This window comes from Dryobates pubescens, chromosome 13 (genome assembly GCF_014839835.1).
Source record: "Dryobates pubescens isolate bDryPub1 chromosome 13, bDryPub1.pri, whole genome shotgun sequence".
NCBI lineage: Eukaryota > Metazoa > Chordata > Aves > Piciformes > Picidae > Dryobates > Dryobates pubescens.
The window spans coordinates 10,682,271-10,699,087 of record NC_071624.1 but is presented as its reverse complement, the minus strand read 5'-3'; the positions used below and the strand labels follow the sequence as shown (position 1 = coordinate 10,699,087).

General features: G+C 39.5%; 1 protein-coding gene across 13 annotated transcripts in view; it reads right to left on the bottom strand.

The window, feature by feature from the left end:
• Window positions 1-16,817, bottom strand: part of LRCH3 (leucine rich repeats and calponin homology domain containing 3) — a 67,590-nt gene that overhangs the window by 15,117 nt on the left and 35,656 nt on the right. For 9 of the 13 annotated variants that reach the window (XR_008462538.1, XM_054167048.1, XM_054167053.1 and 6 more), the window contains exons 7-14: window positions 15,894-15,987; window positions 14,913-15,033; window positions 12,343-12,491; window positions 10,321-10,397; window positions 6,800-6,851; window positions 6,505-6,645; window positions 5,234-5,281; window positions 4,052-4,105 (exon numbers count right to left, since the gene is read on the bottom strand). Coding sequence is in view for 12 of the 13 variants with exons in the window: in XM_054167048.1 (XP_054023023.1) it covers window positions 4,052-4,105; window positions 5,234-5,281; window positions 6,505-6,645; window positions 6,800-6,851; window positions 10,321-10,397; window positions 12,343-12,491; window positions 14,913-15,033; window positions 15,894-15,987 (736 nt within the window). In the remaining variant the exon portion in view is untranslated. The remainder of the gene's footprint in view (window positions 1-4,051; window positions 4,106-5,233; window positions 5,282-6,504; window positions 6,646-6,799; window positions 6,852-10,320; window positions 10,398-12,342; window positions 12,492-14,912; window positions 15,034-15,893; window positions 15,988-16,817) is intronic. The other 4 variants (XM_054167047.1, XM_054167054.1, XM_054167056.1 and 1 more) reach the window with 2 other exon arrangements.

Sequence of the window (16,817 nt, the reverse complement as noted above, 5' to 3'; positions counted from 1 at the left end):
ATATTTTAAGCAAATATGATTATTAAATATTTGAATACACAAATGTATGCCAACAGTCTGGGAGAGAACTTCTGGGTACAAGATAGCATAATTCAAGTCCTGATTACTTTACCCATACCATTATTATTTGTAACACACTGGAGCCTCAAAGCCTTAACTCAAAATATTTCAGAGATCCCTTGTGCTAACACTAACACGATGGCCTCAAGCCATGTTTGAGGACAGAACAAGAGAACACGAGGCAATGAAAGGAGCACAAGGCAACAATGACACAAAGGTTATGAAAGGAAGAGGTCACACCAGCTGCCTGATGCTTAGCAAATATGTCACAGGCTTCACAAGAGGGAAAGTGAGCAGCAGCTTGGAGGAATTATTATTTTTTTCATTTTCTGCCTTCCATAGTACTCACTTCGTAAGGGGCAGCATGGGAGAAAACAGTAAGATATTTGGGGGAAAATGTGATTCATAAGCAATCACATCTGAAATCATTAGCCAAATATTAAGCCTTGACACTATCTCAACAAGTAATCTGAATTTTGATGAACAGCATCACCCTTCTGAGAACAGCAAGCAGGATACGACCAATATAAAACTTGGGAGGTATACAGCACATCTTCTCAGAGGGGCCACTGATTACATTTCTCCAGCAATGTTTTGGTTAGTCTGGCTGTTACAAGTCAACAGAGAGAAATGCACCACAGCCAGAAATGGAATACTGCAGGCAAACTCCACTTTGCATCTAATCCCAGGTATGTAGTAGAAACATACAGCTAAATAGATCTATTAACATTCACAGAAAGAACGGGCAGTTATTTTGTGAGTTAGACTGTCCTGAGATTGTTTACAAACAAAAGGAAGCAGAGTAACCTGCGCAATGTGAATGCCTTTTAAACCGTGATAAAAGACAACAAGGGGAAGACCAAAAGAATTATGGAGGTTAACACCACAGATTTTTTTGTTCAAGCAGTAACAATACTACAGGAACATAGTACAATAAAAGCAAGCTCACTTGCTGTCTAACTATGCATTAGATTTACTCCTTTAAAAAATATTTTCTCTAGATTCAAGTGGAAAAACATTGTTTGGAGCAAAATAAAAGTGAGTGTTCTGCTTAGAGAGCTCTGACCTAATGAGGAAACTGCTGAATGAAAGGGTTTTTTTCACTCTACCTTTTTACCTCTATTGAATAGAATAGAATAGACCAGGTTGGAACAGACCTTCAAGATCATCACGTCCAACCCATCAACCAATCCAACACCACCTAAACAACTAAACCATGGCACCAAGCACCCCATCAAGTCTCCTCCTGAACACCTCCAATGATGGTGACTCCACCACCTCCCCAGGCAGCCCATTCCAATGGGCAATCACTCTCTCTGTATAGAACTTCTTCCTAACATCCAGCCTAAACCTCCCCTGGCGCAACCTGAGACTGTGTCCTCTTGTTCTGGTGCTGGCTGCCTGAGAGAAGAGACCAACATCTGCCTGTCTACAACCTCCCTTCAGGTAGTTGTAGAAAGCAATAAGGTCACCCCTGAGTCTCCTCTTCTCCAGGCTAAGCAACCCCAGCTCCCTCAGTCTCTCCTCGTAGGGCTTGTGCTCCAAATCCCTCACCAACTTCATTGCCCTTCTCTGGACACGCTCCAGCAAGTCAACATCCTTCCTAAACTGAGGGGCCCAGAACTGGACACAGTAATCAAGATGTGGCCTAACCAGTGCAGTGTACAGGGGGAGAATGACCTCCCTGATCCTGCTGGCCACACGGTTCCTGATGCAGGCCAGGATGCCATTGGCCCTCTTAGCTGTCTGGGCACACTGCATGCTCATGTTCAGCCTACCATTGACCAGCACCCCCAGGTCCCTCTCTGCCTGGCCGCTCTCCAGCCACTCTGACCCCAGCCTGTAGCACTGCAAGGGGTTGTTGTGGCCAATGTGCAGAACCCAGCACTTGGATGTGTTCAATCTCATGCAGTTGGATTCTGCCCATCTGTCCAGCCTGTCATATTCTCCTCTCTTGTCACAAGTGTTACTCTCAGGCCATAAAGCTAGAATAATCAGTGGGAAAACTAGAACTTGTTTTTTTTAAACTAACCTATTTGCAAGATCCAGTGTACAAAAGCTTTGAAGGCATGATGTGCACTACTGCATGTAGTCTTTAAGCGGAGAGAGAAAGAGAGAGGAAACTATGTAAGTGGAAAGTGTGTATTAAAAACTGCTATTAATGAAAAGAAAGGCAGAGAAGAAACTATGTAAGTGGAAACTGTGTGCTAAAAACTGCTATTAATAAAAAGAATTTTGACATGAAATGCCTCTGGACTTTGGTGGATGAAAAGTCACCTGCAGAAATTATGGCTTTGACATTTAGCTAGGTCTAAGGAGAAGGAAAATGTCACATGAAATGCAAGAGGATATAAAAAGGCAGCAGTAATTTCAACTCATATGATAGACCTTTCTTTCAAAGCAAACTAATAAACATTTCCTTATTGTTGAGCAAGTTTTTGCTGTACAAAACATGTTTGTGGAAACTAAAGTGCTACAAATGCACGAGCTTAATGTTTCAGTTGAAATAATTGCCAGAAACAGCTGTTCTGGCATATGTCATCATTAGACACAGTGTGTATTTCCACTACCATGTAGTGCTGCAAATCATACTTCAGCAGTTTGAAAAACAAAACCCCACAGTATTTCATATACTATAGTTTAGTGTTGCTGGAAAATAGCAAGGAATCAAAAGAAACATGAAGAGAGAAACGATTGCTTTCAAATCTAGTTCAGTCCTCCTCTACCAGCCTGGCCACTTTTTTGTGAAGTGCAAAGATGCAACGTGGTTGAAGACACAAAGGAAACCAACAGTGATGGAAGCCAGTTTCAAGATAGTTTCTGAAAATTCTGTCAGGTAAGGCAACATTCTATGTATTGATTTACAACACAAGTCACAGGATCACCCAACCCAACAGAAGAGGAGGGCTGCTTAAAGGTATCTTCATAATACATTTCAAAGATGAAATCACTGAGTATCAGAGCTCACTACTATTCTCCTGTTTCTCATTATCTAAATATGAAAGCACATTTCAATATGCTAATTGATTGTGATTTCTCTAAACACTAAATCTGTACTGTAACAAGCTTTCCTTCTCTCCCACATATTGCTAGTCATGTGAAAGCAAGAAAACCAAAAGGTCTGAATAAAGAGACAGGAGGTATCATGATCAACATGTTCTGGAGAGAGACATTCTAAACACAGAGCACTGCCTAAATAAAATTTAAGCAGCTGTGGAAGCACATATATTAAGAAAATACATCCCAGGCATGCAATCATGCAACAGCAGGCAAACCAAGTGTGTTTTTCTTTATAAACATGGATTATTGCATTATTTATATTATTTAACTATGCTACATGGCTAAGATGCCATCAGGGAAGAAATAGCATAAAACATGAATTAAGTATTTTAATGTTTTTATTCTTGCTAAGTGTTCAAAATAATTACTTTTAAGACAGCTTCATCAATGAGCACTAGAAAGGCATGAGGAGTATTTAATGAATTGTAATATTCACATGTAGAGCAATTTCTGCCTGAGCTGTGATAGAGTAACCAAGATAGTAAGCATTTCTAACCAGCATGTGCAGGACACAGACAAGTTAATGCAGAAGGCTGTACTCAATACATGAAATTGCTTACTTGACACTGAAGAGCACATCAATTAAGAAGCAAGCTGAAGAGAGAAGAAATCAAAGCAGAACAACTAGGGCTGACATTTTAATTTTGGAAGCTGTTCTTTACTCTCAGTTCTTTTCTTCTGCTCTCAGCAAAAGCTAAGCTTGGATTGTTTTGTGGAAAGCCATCGCTATAATATTAACAAATGGCTGACAGTACAACTACTAACATACTGCTGAAGTTCACAGCTAAGCCTCTTTTCAAAGAAGGTGGTCATGTTTTATGCTATTTAGATTAGCTCCAGAAGAGTTGGTCTAATCTGAGACAATCACAGCATGTTATTTCTACGCTCTAGAGTCTGCCACATAAAAAGGCCGTTGCGTGCAGGATCTTACCACTAACAAGGCACTATCATCAGTATGCTGAGACCTTCTGGATGGAAAGGGACACTGGGAGGTGGGAGAGATGGAGTAATGTCAGAAACACACAGAATGTCAGAAACACACAGTATGTGAACAGACAGACATTTTGGAACATGTACTGCTTGTTTATAGCATTGTGAGGCTTTTTTGTTTGAAACCCCATAATGTAACCGTAGGACTATATAGCCACATGACCCATGGATTACAGTGCATTTGTATTACTTAAGGAAACAATTACTCTGCTTTCTGCTCTGTCTCAAGCAAATACAGACAACTATGTATTCACTTTTCTTACTGTGGTAGAACAAAGGATCCTTTAAAAGCATAAATTAAGAACAGAAGGACATTAAGAAAGAAAAGGAGCAAAAACTATTTCAATTACCCCATCTTTCAGTAATTTTGTAGCAAAAAAAAAAAAGCTAGCTGGAAAATGCTGCTAGAGAACTATTTATATTCATTATATCATTAAAAGTTTTGATCCGATTAACACTGCCAAGCGAATTATCTTTCCCTGGAGGAAAGTGGGGATGGGCATGCAGTGGAAGAGCTATTACTATGCAGAAATCCGATGCAGAGAGTGAACAGATGTCACTGGCTCAGCTCTGTATGTTCTAGAACACTAAGCCTTCTAATGATTGGTGTTCCCTACTGACTTACTGGGTTTGATTATAAAAACTACACCGCAATAAAACTGTTAAGGATTACTTTCCCGATGGCCCTCAAAATTCTCATGCTTGATTTTTCTGGGAAAACTGGTGAGCTAGTGGTAGGAAACTTGGAGAAAACTGATCAGTGAAGGATGATTACAATGCAGTACCTTGTCTGAATACTCCTGTTTGAAAGTAAACTGTAACTGCTCACAAGGAGCATTTTAAAAACAGAATATGAAATGTATTTTCTGTATAGAACATAGAAAACATACAACAGACAATAAAACACCAAACTCAGACAGGCAGGCTACACGAACAGAAGGAAATATTTGACTGGTCCCACAAGCATAAAAATCCTACACCAAGGCTTAATAATTCAGTGTGAAAAAGCTACATAATAACCCAGACCTGAAGAATTCTCCACAATCAGGAAAGTATCTCTGGTGGTTAAGAGCTAAGCATTCACGTGCTGTCATCTCTAGTCATACTCCTATGAGACTCTTACCTCACTATCCAGAGGACTTTGCTTCTGAGGACTTAAGGATGCTTTTTGCTATAGGGAAAGAAAGAAAAAGGAAAGATCTATTTAAAAGAATGTGACAGAGAAACAAAAGCTCCAGAAAAACCTGCATGATTTAGAAGTGTTTTAAAAGACAAGTCTGATTTTTTAAATAAAGCATGCATTGGGGAAATTGCAAATTTCCACCCAGGTGAAACTTCATTGATATGATTAGTAAAAAAACCCCAACTTTTATTCCATACAAAACCAACCAAACAACATTAAAATTGGTTTTGCTTATTAAAGACGCATAATAAACCCAAGGGAGGAATTTCACTGCTGAGAGTAAAGCGCTTATGAATAACAAAGGCAACAGAATAAAAAGACCAAAAAACAACACATGCAAAACCAAACCCCCAAAGGGCTCATTAATGAACAAAATGCATCCTGAAATCTTTAACTGAAAGTCTGAGCTGAATCTTTAATACAAACATCTTTTCTACAAAATGTAGCCAGGGGCCTGAGATCAGGCTTTTCATCAGCACCAACTAATTTCAGGCAGCTAAAAATCTTCTTCTAAACTAACTATATACATTACATAAATAAATGCAATAAAGCAATCTCTTCCTCTATGTAGACCACCCTAATCCCAAAATACTAACTGCAGCATTTCTTAAATTTGTGTAGGTCACAGTAAACAGTAAAATAAATTTAAGTCAACCAGCACATAAACAAGATTGCACACTAAGCAAGCAGACTACTTTGCAGTTCGTATTTTGTTTATAGGCAGTGAAAGAGCAAGCAGAGACACAGTGCCCACAGAGTTTCTGACACACTATAAATCTGCACTTGTGCTTTATCTGGAAGTAAATTTATGCACCATAAAAAACACCAAAATGCTGCCTCCTCTGCCAAATCTATCTTCAAACTTAAATTGCCTCTATGCCATCTCCAATAAAGACCCCTTCTTTTTCATACCAATCCCATCACCCTGATGCAAATAAATAGTTGAGAGAATGAGGTGGACTATTTACAGTAAAAACAGGGGGTCTTTGAAACAATCATATTTTGGGTAAATCTCTTCCATGTTCCCCCCCCCAGTTCCAGTTTTGCCTGTTAAGATACAGCACCAACCTAAATGTTACTTCTCTATTTCCTTTGTAAAGTGCCGCGCATGCCCAGGAGTGTAATGCACAACTGTTAGTGATTTTGGCAATTAAATTTCTTTAAGGGATTCAGAAAATAAGAAATACCAAGTAGGCACTAAAAGGAGGTACCTTAACAAAGTCAAGGACAGCTTCTCTCTGAATCTGTTTTGTCCTCATCCTCTCCTCCTCGTACTGAAGTGCTGCTAGCTGGGCCTCCCGACGGGTACGCTCGATGTGCTTGCGGTGCAGCTCGGAATCTGTATTAGGCACCTGGAACAAAGAGTGCACCAGGCTGTGAAGACAGAGCTACACAGGGTAAGCCAGATGGATTCTGAGAAACAATCCATGTCTTACAGCTAACATTAGTTTGGTTTCGTGTCAAACTCATCCAAAAGAAAAAAAATAGTTGAGTTCAATGTATTACCTGACTGTGGTGACTTGACAGAGAGAGAAAGTAAGGTGAATCGGCCAGGGGTCTGACAAATGGAGAAACAGAGATTTGGTTAAGATTCAAAGTATACTTAAATGTTCATACATGAGTTGTTAGCGACATACTAATCTCATCAAATCAGAAGAGGAACTGTTTAGTAAGCAAAGCTGTTAAACCAACTGCTGTGATAACAATTTAACTCATTTTACTGGATAGATTCCCTGCATTTTTATCTCTTCTGAAGTGTGATAGTATTTTTCTACAGCTCAGGATGTACCAATGGGATTGTATGTTTGGCCTATTACACTGACATACTCAGTACTTTATACTTGTTCTGTAAGAGCTAGTTAAGTAACCAATGCAGGAACTTTTCAGATGATCCCCATTTAGAGGGCCAATTGGCTACTATGGTTATGTGGGGGAGGAATAAATAAAATAAGTCAGTAGAAACTATAAATTTCTTTTCCCTACCTCTCTGTCCTGTCCACATAACTCCTTAGTACTTGGTGATGCTCTCTGTCCTGCACCAAATTTAGAGTTTCAGGTCTTCGTAATTCCTCAGTATCCCTGCGGGTAAACACCAGGTGGAAGGGGAATTCGCCACTGAAACTACTGTCAGATGAATTCTCCTCTAGATTACAACTGCTTCTTCTAAGAATAAATGTCTAGACAATTAGCTTCTGTTAACCACAAAGGCAAAATGTAGGATGACTGAAGAAATCATGTGATGATTCCAAATCAGATCATAACTACTGCAGTTCTTAATGAAATAAATATAACTTGCTCAAATATAACTTGCAGTGATTTCAAAATACACAAAGATGTAATCTCTCTTTGAAGACTATATTCTGATTACTGTAGGGCTTATTCTGCTCTGGAAAGAGAAGAATTATTTCTAAACATTAGCACTTTCTGACACATTCAGAACAAACCTGCTCACTTCACCTATTAAGTGAAGACCTCCTAGCCATCACCAACAAGCCCATTACACAGAGTCACAAGGTACATGTTCATCATATCAGCAGCAGAAACTCTGCAGTCAGTTCTTTGCTAGAAGACAGCTGCTAGCACTGAAACAATTCCCAAGGTCCACAGTTCACAGTACATTCCCTGCCATGTTGCTGTCTAGAAAGGAAGTTGATGGAAATGGAGTAGCTGATTCTTGACAGCTTAAACTTTGCAACCTTTGCTCTTTGGGGCAGCTACGGAATAGAGACACACTATGTGCCAGTCCTGTTGCTTGTGGGTAGACTTACTACCTATTCTGCACAGAGAAGCTTAAGAGATGTGGGGACCTTCACACCTACACTACAGGTCTCTTCTGTTACTTAAAGGAGCACTGATGCACATGACAAATCCATTACTGTGCATTATGGACAGGACTGGACTCATCTGAGAGTACCAAGAAGTATATTCAGACCAGAGGACATGCAGCTTTGTAACATCAGGAATGCACCACGGTCTGTTCAGAGGCACAAACTGTATTTAGAGAACTGAATCAACTAATCTAAGCACTCTGGAGATGAAGTCTGCATTACATCCAGCTCTAAGAGTTTTAATGGCTTCAGCATGCTGCAGAAAAAAACAAAGAGGCTGCCTGCCAAGGCATTTGCAGAGGATTATTGTGGAAGCAGTTTACAGCTTGTGGTTGCCACAAATGAAATATTTGACTAATACAAGCCTAAAATATAAAAACCCCTACTCATTGTCATATGGCTGTTTGTTACAAAATTTTGAAGGCAGTAAGAATATGACCTGGTTTTAGTGCCTCATTAAGGATTTCATTCTGCTGCAGCGTAACATGAACAAGGTACAATTAGATTATTGATTAACTACCTCCACATGAAGATCCACTGCCATCCTTAAGTTAAATTTTGAAAGCACTGGACACCTTGCTGAACTACAATTTCCTTTATCACCCAAATCTGTCTATATAAACAGCAACTTTCTCCTGGCTAATGAGCATTCTCTTATTTCCTTCAGACATGTCATGGAATCTGGTGTTTGTAAAGTCTAATTATTTCCACGTTGCCCACAAATGCTCAAATAGAAAAACAAAACCAAGAACACCCTCTTTATCTGGGGAGAACACGTTAGACTGCTGCACTCTTTTATGCTTTACCTGTAGACACTACAGGATAAGGAATGCTGAAATATGCTGAAGGAGTTACCCTCCTGATATATATGTATCAGTACAGCTACTGTATCTGCATGTTTACTGCACATTTCAAAATACCTGTCAAAAGGTTGCTGTAACTTGGGAAAAACATTCAATATCTAATTTTCTCTTTCAGTACTATTTCAGAATGTCATCAAGAATGACTTTCTACTGACAGAACAAGTAATGACATACAACAGCTAGCAGTTGTCTGTCTTCTTTTTTCTTTTTTAAACATTCCTAGTACAATGGAGCTGGTTTTCTGCTGAGTCCTTGCACATTCCCTTTCACTCCACAGAACACTGAAATGCTTCAGTGACATACTAAGGGCAAGTGTTGAGAGGACAGAGCCAGGCTCTTCTCGGTGATGTCCAGTGGGTAGGACAAGGGGCAATGGGTGGAGCCTAGGAGGTTCCACATGAACAGAAGGAAAACTTTTTTCTCTGTGAGGGTGACAAAACACTGGAACAGACTTCCCAGAGAGGTTGTGGAGTCTCTTTCTCTGATGGCATTCAAAACCTGCCTGGATGATTTCTGTGTAACCTACTCTAGGTGATCCTGCTCTGGCAGAGGGCTTGGACTGGATGATCTTCCAAGCCCTACCATTCTGTGATTCTGTAATTTTGATTTTAATTCCATTAACAAGCAGCTATCCATGTACTTATCTTCCATGCTTTTAACTTGACACCCAAAAGTCTTTTCTCAAACCTAACCACCTCATTTGTATTCTGACACATATTTTAGGGATAAGCATTCCCTCTGATAAGCCCAGTGATCACCACAGAGTACAGACACAGCTCCAAAAGTCTACTCTGTTCAACTAAGCAATCTCTTTCTGTCATTGACTCCCATTATTTCCCTTCCTCCCCTCATGTAAGCTCATAGTTATGGTAGAGAAAAAGACATTTTAAATTACACTCTCACAGAAGTACAGTCACCAAGAATATGACCTTACAGCACATCAGACACTCCATAGTAACTTTCTTCATACTTCTAAACCTGCACTACACTTATCCCTTCTGTCCATTGTGTAATATAGCTTAAGTCAGCTATTTAATGAATACACAAATTAACAGTGAAAAGCAGATACTAAATCCATTTAAAAAAACTTCACTGTGGCAGATTTCTTCAACCAACCAGTTGAAAGCTGAGCACTGGCCTAGAAGAGCCACGTCTTTTTGTCACTGTCATTATTAGAACACAAACTGCTAATCTGCAGCAGTAATTCCTTTATAGAGTGCCATGCACATTTCTGGTGAAGCTACAGAAAAATGTCTTTTTCTAAATACATCCAGTAAAAATCTGCTCTGCATTCATCATGAAACTGGATAAAACTACCATGACTGCAAATTCTTACCTGTTTTGATGCAAATATCGTTTTGCATCCTCTGTTCTCTGAGCTTCTCTGTTGGACACAGGCTTCACTGGTGAGCTCTAAGCAAAATAACAGAGAAAATGCATTTATTACCTTATTCAGAAAACTGTACATTAATGTCAAAGAATGTCTTTGTAGAGCAACATTTGTAATGGCTGGTATTCAAAATACCTGACAGAGAACCAAAGAACACAACTCGGGGACGTCCATTTCCAACTAGGCAAGCACACTGTTATTTTTACCTCCAATTTAAACAAACTTCAGTTTCAAGATTAAATATGCCTACTCACATACTGTTAAGAACGGTGCAGAGAAGTCCATGTAGGCAGAAAATAATTAATGTCACTTAGAAGACATGTAGAGTTAAGCTCCAAAGAACGTATACACAAGTGTACAGCAACATAGTCTGGATTCACAGACATAGAAGATACAATAGCTGATGGTCTTTTGTGATGCCCTAAACACAGGTGACAGAGGGACTAAGAAAGCAAGACATGGGATGAATGAGAACAGCTTAAGACTTTAATTTGAGCTATGAAATCATTTATCCCATTGGGAACAGAGACATATTGCCCTTGGCATTATGTAAAACTCACTGACATCCATCAATGTCAGAAAATGGAAACCTTTTAAGATTAACTTGCCAATTTTCACTCGTGCCTGTGTGCACATTGCTATATGGCAGACAGTTAGCCTTCCTGAGTAGCAGACAGAGTGTTTGGGATTGCCTTTTTAAAGAAACTGCTGCTCCAGTTAAAAGCAAACAGTTTAATTACCAGGACTAGATAGCTTTTTTGGATGTTGATTAATGAGTCCTTGGGTTGCACTGCTAACAGTTGCCTTTTCTGAGCTTTGTTTTGGTATCTGTGCTGCAGGCAGCATCAGCTTTTGTGATTTGATATTGAACTTACGGGGTCTGCAAAAGGAACGCACCTCTTGGGTATCTGTGGCACTGATTTCAAACACAGTAAAAGGCAAGATAAAGGGGACAAAATCAGGACCAGGCTCCTACACAAATGCTGATGATCCACTTTTAAAAAATTTCTTCATGAAAAATTACAGTAACGTTCCTGGAGTCACTGCCCTTCTGTGCCTGGACATCATTTGGATACACTAAGCAATTAATAAAAGCCACTATCATGAAGATAGTATATGCTAAGCTTGCCTTATTCAATTTTGTGGGTGTTTTGGTGGTTAAGCAACAGGACAATGTCCAGAGTTACATCTGCTTCTAGACAGAAGAAACAAAGCTGTCCAGAGAACTTTCTAACCTGTCTAGCAATAATTTTACTTACTGTTCATGCAACCATATACTTTTCATGCCAGGTTTATCTGAAACTATGGATGGCAGGTTTTGCTCACAGCACTGTCTATATACATATACAAGTCTGTACCTAGAGCTCCAGAGCCTTGCTGCACAGGAAGAGAGAAAGAAATCCTTCTGAGCAAAGCGCAGGCTTCCTGAGGAGTCTGAATATTTAAATTAACTTAAACCTAAAGGGATGCTTGAGACATTGAGTTTAATGACAAATAACTTGTAACCAACACGAACAGCCAAATCAGGTGACTTGCAAAATTTCTGTACTAAATCTTTAGGCTGGTGGCAATTAACATTTTTCCCTTGAGAAAGGCAGTATACATTCAGTACTATCAAATAAATGCCAACAAATTTCTAGATATCACCAATTACCAGCTGGAAGCACCAACTTTGATGTTTTTTTGAAGACAGAACTCCTCTGGGAAGAAAAAGATAAAATTATCCTCATATAAGCCTAAAGCACAAGTGTGCAAGAACCCATGACAGGAAAAGAGTCATCCACATATCCTAAAGGGCAGTTGGGAGCAACTTAACCCTCCAGCCCCAACAAAAGCACAACACTGTGCTCTTCCTCTTCAGATTTTTTTTTTTTAAGAAATAAAGAAATCCCAACAAAGCAGCATTAATTTCATCACAAACACTCTCCTGGGGTGTATGAACGTAACTAATGTAAGTAAAAGCACCACCTCATTAGAGATTCGCCGCTGGTCAATATATGCCATGAACTGTGAGCTGAGGCTGTCTGAGTCCATGCACTTGGGTTGCCTCACCTCTTCCTCCTCCTCTTCTGTGGCACAGCTATCAATATAGTCGATCTGATCGAGATCGTGTTCCACTTGACACACATACACAAAGAGAACACCCATAATTAGATAACCTCCAGGAGCGGAAAGAGCTCAACAAACAAAGTAATGTCAGGCACTGAGGCTCGATTGCTCTTCTTCCATCTGGGAAAGCTCAAGACTAAAAGCTCTTGAATTTTGCCAGGCTCACTGACATTCATTAAAAATCAGATTTTGAAATGATAAAAAATTATGCTTTTTTAAAAACAATGAGAAACATGTATCAAGCATGTAGTTTTATATTGCTGGCTGCAGACACTTACTCAGTGCCTGAAAAAGTACAGCAAACATCTTACTTCCCCCCCCTGTCCCCCAATACCAAAAGCTATCAAAATCTGTCAGCTACAAAGACTGTACAATGATTTGTGTACATTGAGTAATTTCTTTTGGTTCTAGAGTTCACTTGTCAGAAAAATTAGAATGGATATGACAAGATACTTCTACTGTTTTTACTACTGCAACAAAACAGGGCAGGATGTCTAAATCATCTGGATTTCAATGCAATAAATATAAGAAGTGTATGTGAAAATAATGAAGGACAGAACAGAAAGGAACAAAATCCCTCTAAGACAATATAAAAGCATCTGCAATTCTCTTTTAAAAAGAGGAATGAAAAAAAAAGACATGAGAGCAAGAAATGGCACAGTTTGGCTAGCATTGATTTTCCCTTGTGTGGGTGATGTTATGTAGGGCAATTCTTCCACTTGTCACTGCTCTGCCCAGGGATTCTGAGTGTCATGACATTGAGCAAACTGCCCTGGTGAAAAATGCTCTGCTGGGCATGCTCCTTTTTTGAGCCCTAGAGCTTTCTTTCTCTCCCAAAACTTGCTCCAGACTCTCTTGCAGACATTCTTTTTCTACTCCCCCACCCCTTTCCTGCTTGTCTAAAACAGAGCTCTCTTTGCTTCACCACACAATCTAGCAACTGTTACTGGCAAAACCACCTCCTCTGCTACCACAACCATCCAAAACAGCATTCCTATGTACTTTGGCTTCATTAAATCTTCATCTTAGTTTCCAATCTTAAAAAAATCCTCACAAACCAAACAAAACCAAAAAACCCTCCTTCTTTCCAGTCTTCCTTATTAAACTTAAATGATAATAATACAGTATAGGGTGAAAGACATTAGTATCACTGTAAAGACAGCGCATTACTGACAGCCACATACTATGGCTTGTGTCCCTCTCGGATACTCCCACTCATGAACTGACTGTGCTCCATCTTAAAAGACTGGTAAGGCAGTTTGAAATCTCTGGTGTACAAAACCCAAAGAACAAAATAAAGTTAGTCTTGGAAGAGGAGCTGGCAGCACTACCTGTTATTAAGGTTTCCCAGAGCTTACCATGACACAATGTCTTCAATTCTTCTAACTGTGCCTGAATGTAACTGTTTAACCTGATTTTTTTTTTGTCCAGTAGTGTGTAAAAGAGTCTGAGTCAATAAAAAAAATCTCAGATATTTCTAGAAGGTAGAATGAAGCAAAATATTGTGGCATGGATGAATAAGACCAAGAAGGTATCAGAAGATGAAGAGAGGGAGAAAGAGGGAAAAGAGAAGAAAAAGTCAAAGTTGGGAACAGAAGATTAAAAGTAGCTGGAAAGAATAATGCTCAGATAGGTAATATGAATTGTAGACATCAGGGGAAATAGAAAACAGGGAGCAACAGAGAAAGAAAAAAACCTAAAATATATGGGGATGAGATCTAATAATTAGTGCAGAAAGAAGCAGGAATGACTGAAAAGAAAACAAACCTGGAAGAATGCTAAAACTGGAACATACAAACAAAAGAGACAGTAGCAGTAGCAAATTATTGTAAATTAAATGGAGAAGCACTGTAGACAGATCAAGAAACATGGAAAGTGCTATCATCTCTTGAACAAATATGAGGGTGCTACTGAAAGACTGCAGGACACTCAACAGAGAAACTGCAAGAACAGCAATGTCACTGAAAAATACCAGTGCCTCCTAGATGATTTGCACATTGAGATCAAAATCCAAGAGTACTGAAAAAGGCACTTTGGCTACTTGGAAATATGATAAATTGCTCATCCTGTTCCAATGGCAGTCAGCACAGAGCACTGAATTTATTACTGCTGTAAATTTCCCCAGCAGCTCAAACACCAAAATTCCATGCACCAAAATTCAAGATTCCAAAACACCTTTTAAAGCAGTTGGACTTTAACAGAGCACATACACAGAGGATGACATCCTAAATAATCCTAATTCAGATGCTATCTGATTTTGCCTTGTAGCATCCTGAACGCAACAGTGCTTTTACACTGTTTGACACAACGCTGGGTTTGTGCAGTTTGACCCAGATCTTTCTCTTTAGGCAACCTGCTTCTTATAGGAAATATTCTGGCAATGTAATACTGATGCCAACAAATATTGTTAGCCAAAGATCACTATTTACCTCCCCCATTAGTTACAACTGTGCTCCCTCGGTTTTCCTGATACTGGCTCTCTCTTCGCAGTCTCTGTTCTTTAGTGATCTCTGCCACACGTAAAGGAAGATCTGAGAACTCATCTGTTGGCTTTCAAAAACAAACAGTGAAGTTGAGTAACATTTGTCTTCAAAAGATCATCTTGTAAGCTACTACCTCTTGATTTCTGGTTTTACTTTAGTTGCCCTGGTTTGCATCTACAAAACATGAACTTAAAGCAAAATACAGCTATAGTGTGTTGTTCTAAAAGAATACGTATTTAAGCTTTCTTACAACAATCAACAGCTTGCCTACAGTTCTCTCTGCAGTATCTACAAGGGCTCAAAACCATTCCAGAATAGAAGCTCCTAGGACTCTCACAAAACCTACCTAGGAATGCAAATGGCCATACAGAGCATAGCTCACTGAAACACTTTAGGTTTTGGCTACTGCCTTGTTCCAAGAGGGAAAAGGAGTTTCTCCCCAGGAAGAGCAAGTGACAGTCTCCTTGCTGAGAGAGCCCATTTTCCTGCTTCCAAATGGCAAACAGATTTTAGCATTTGAAACAAGCCAGGAGGAAAGATGACAAAAATTTCCATCTCATTTTTGAAGCTTAATTTTCATGTTCAGATTTATTCTACTGAAACAAGTACTCATGAGTAATTGCAGTTGACTCAACACTGCAATAAGATACAGCTAGAAGCCTTTTTAAAATTGAGGAACCTCATCTTTTTCAACTTTTATGCTCCAGCAAATTAAGATCATGCACTGTTTTATGCTTCTCACTATTTCTAACTTTCCAACCCATATAAAATCAAACTTTTCTTCAATAAAGCAGCAAATGATTTTGGCACAATGCAACCTGTATATGCATTGAACATGTCACCTACTGAATATGCTTCCAGATATTTACTTATTAGTTCTGTTTCCTGCACAATAAAGCTCCTCAAAAATAAAGCTGCAGCACTTACTTCGTTCCCTGACCATCTTTTGTCTCCACTGTCCACGCTATTGAAGCCAGAATCAAGCGCTCCGTAGGGACGGCCAGAATAGAGTTCCTCATGGCTGTGAAACACAGAGTTTTAGTTACTCTAACACCACCAAAAGCTTCCCAGCTACTACAGAACAAAAGCTACCAAACACAGTTGCAGCATGTTCACAAGGTCAGCGTATCAGAAAGCATCATACTGCACTGGCACATGCTTACAACCACACTTGTCAGTCAGTTGCCCACCTGCCACCACCCAGTGCTGAGAGCTAACCTGCTGCAAAGTATATATCTTGAAATATTTCCCAAGCAGAAATTATGACCAAAAAAACCCCCAAACCAACCAACCAACCCACCTGCAAAGTGGTCTCTTCACTGCTTAGTAAGTCAAACTTTCATTTTCTGCTGCTCATTTGTTTTGGTTCAAAAACCCTGTCCCACAAACTTTTTTGTAAGTAAGGATAAACCTACACAAAAGTACTAAAAATATAGACAATAGCTCTACACAAAAGTAAGCAGAATGCATCACACAACCATCTTCTACCTCACAGTTACCTAAGAAACTGTGCAGTAAGGTGGACAGTATTTCAAATGCTTCATAATATCATAAATATAGAGGCACAGTTTCCATCTACAGAGCCTGATTTTTTTAATGACATGTCTAGACAAAGGTTTTAGGTATGTGCCTAGTGCTACAATACACAACCAAACAGGCACACAGCTCTAACCTTCTGGGCCTAGAATGTATGTAATTCAGCAGTAGAGCCATCACAGTACAGCCATCACAGATGTCAAGCCTGGCAACTGTTGCAGATATCTACAGTAAAAGAGACAATGGGACTTGTCTGATCCACTGCAGATGGCATTTCACAATGGCTCAACTGTCCTGCTGGCACTCGATGCCCCA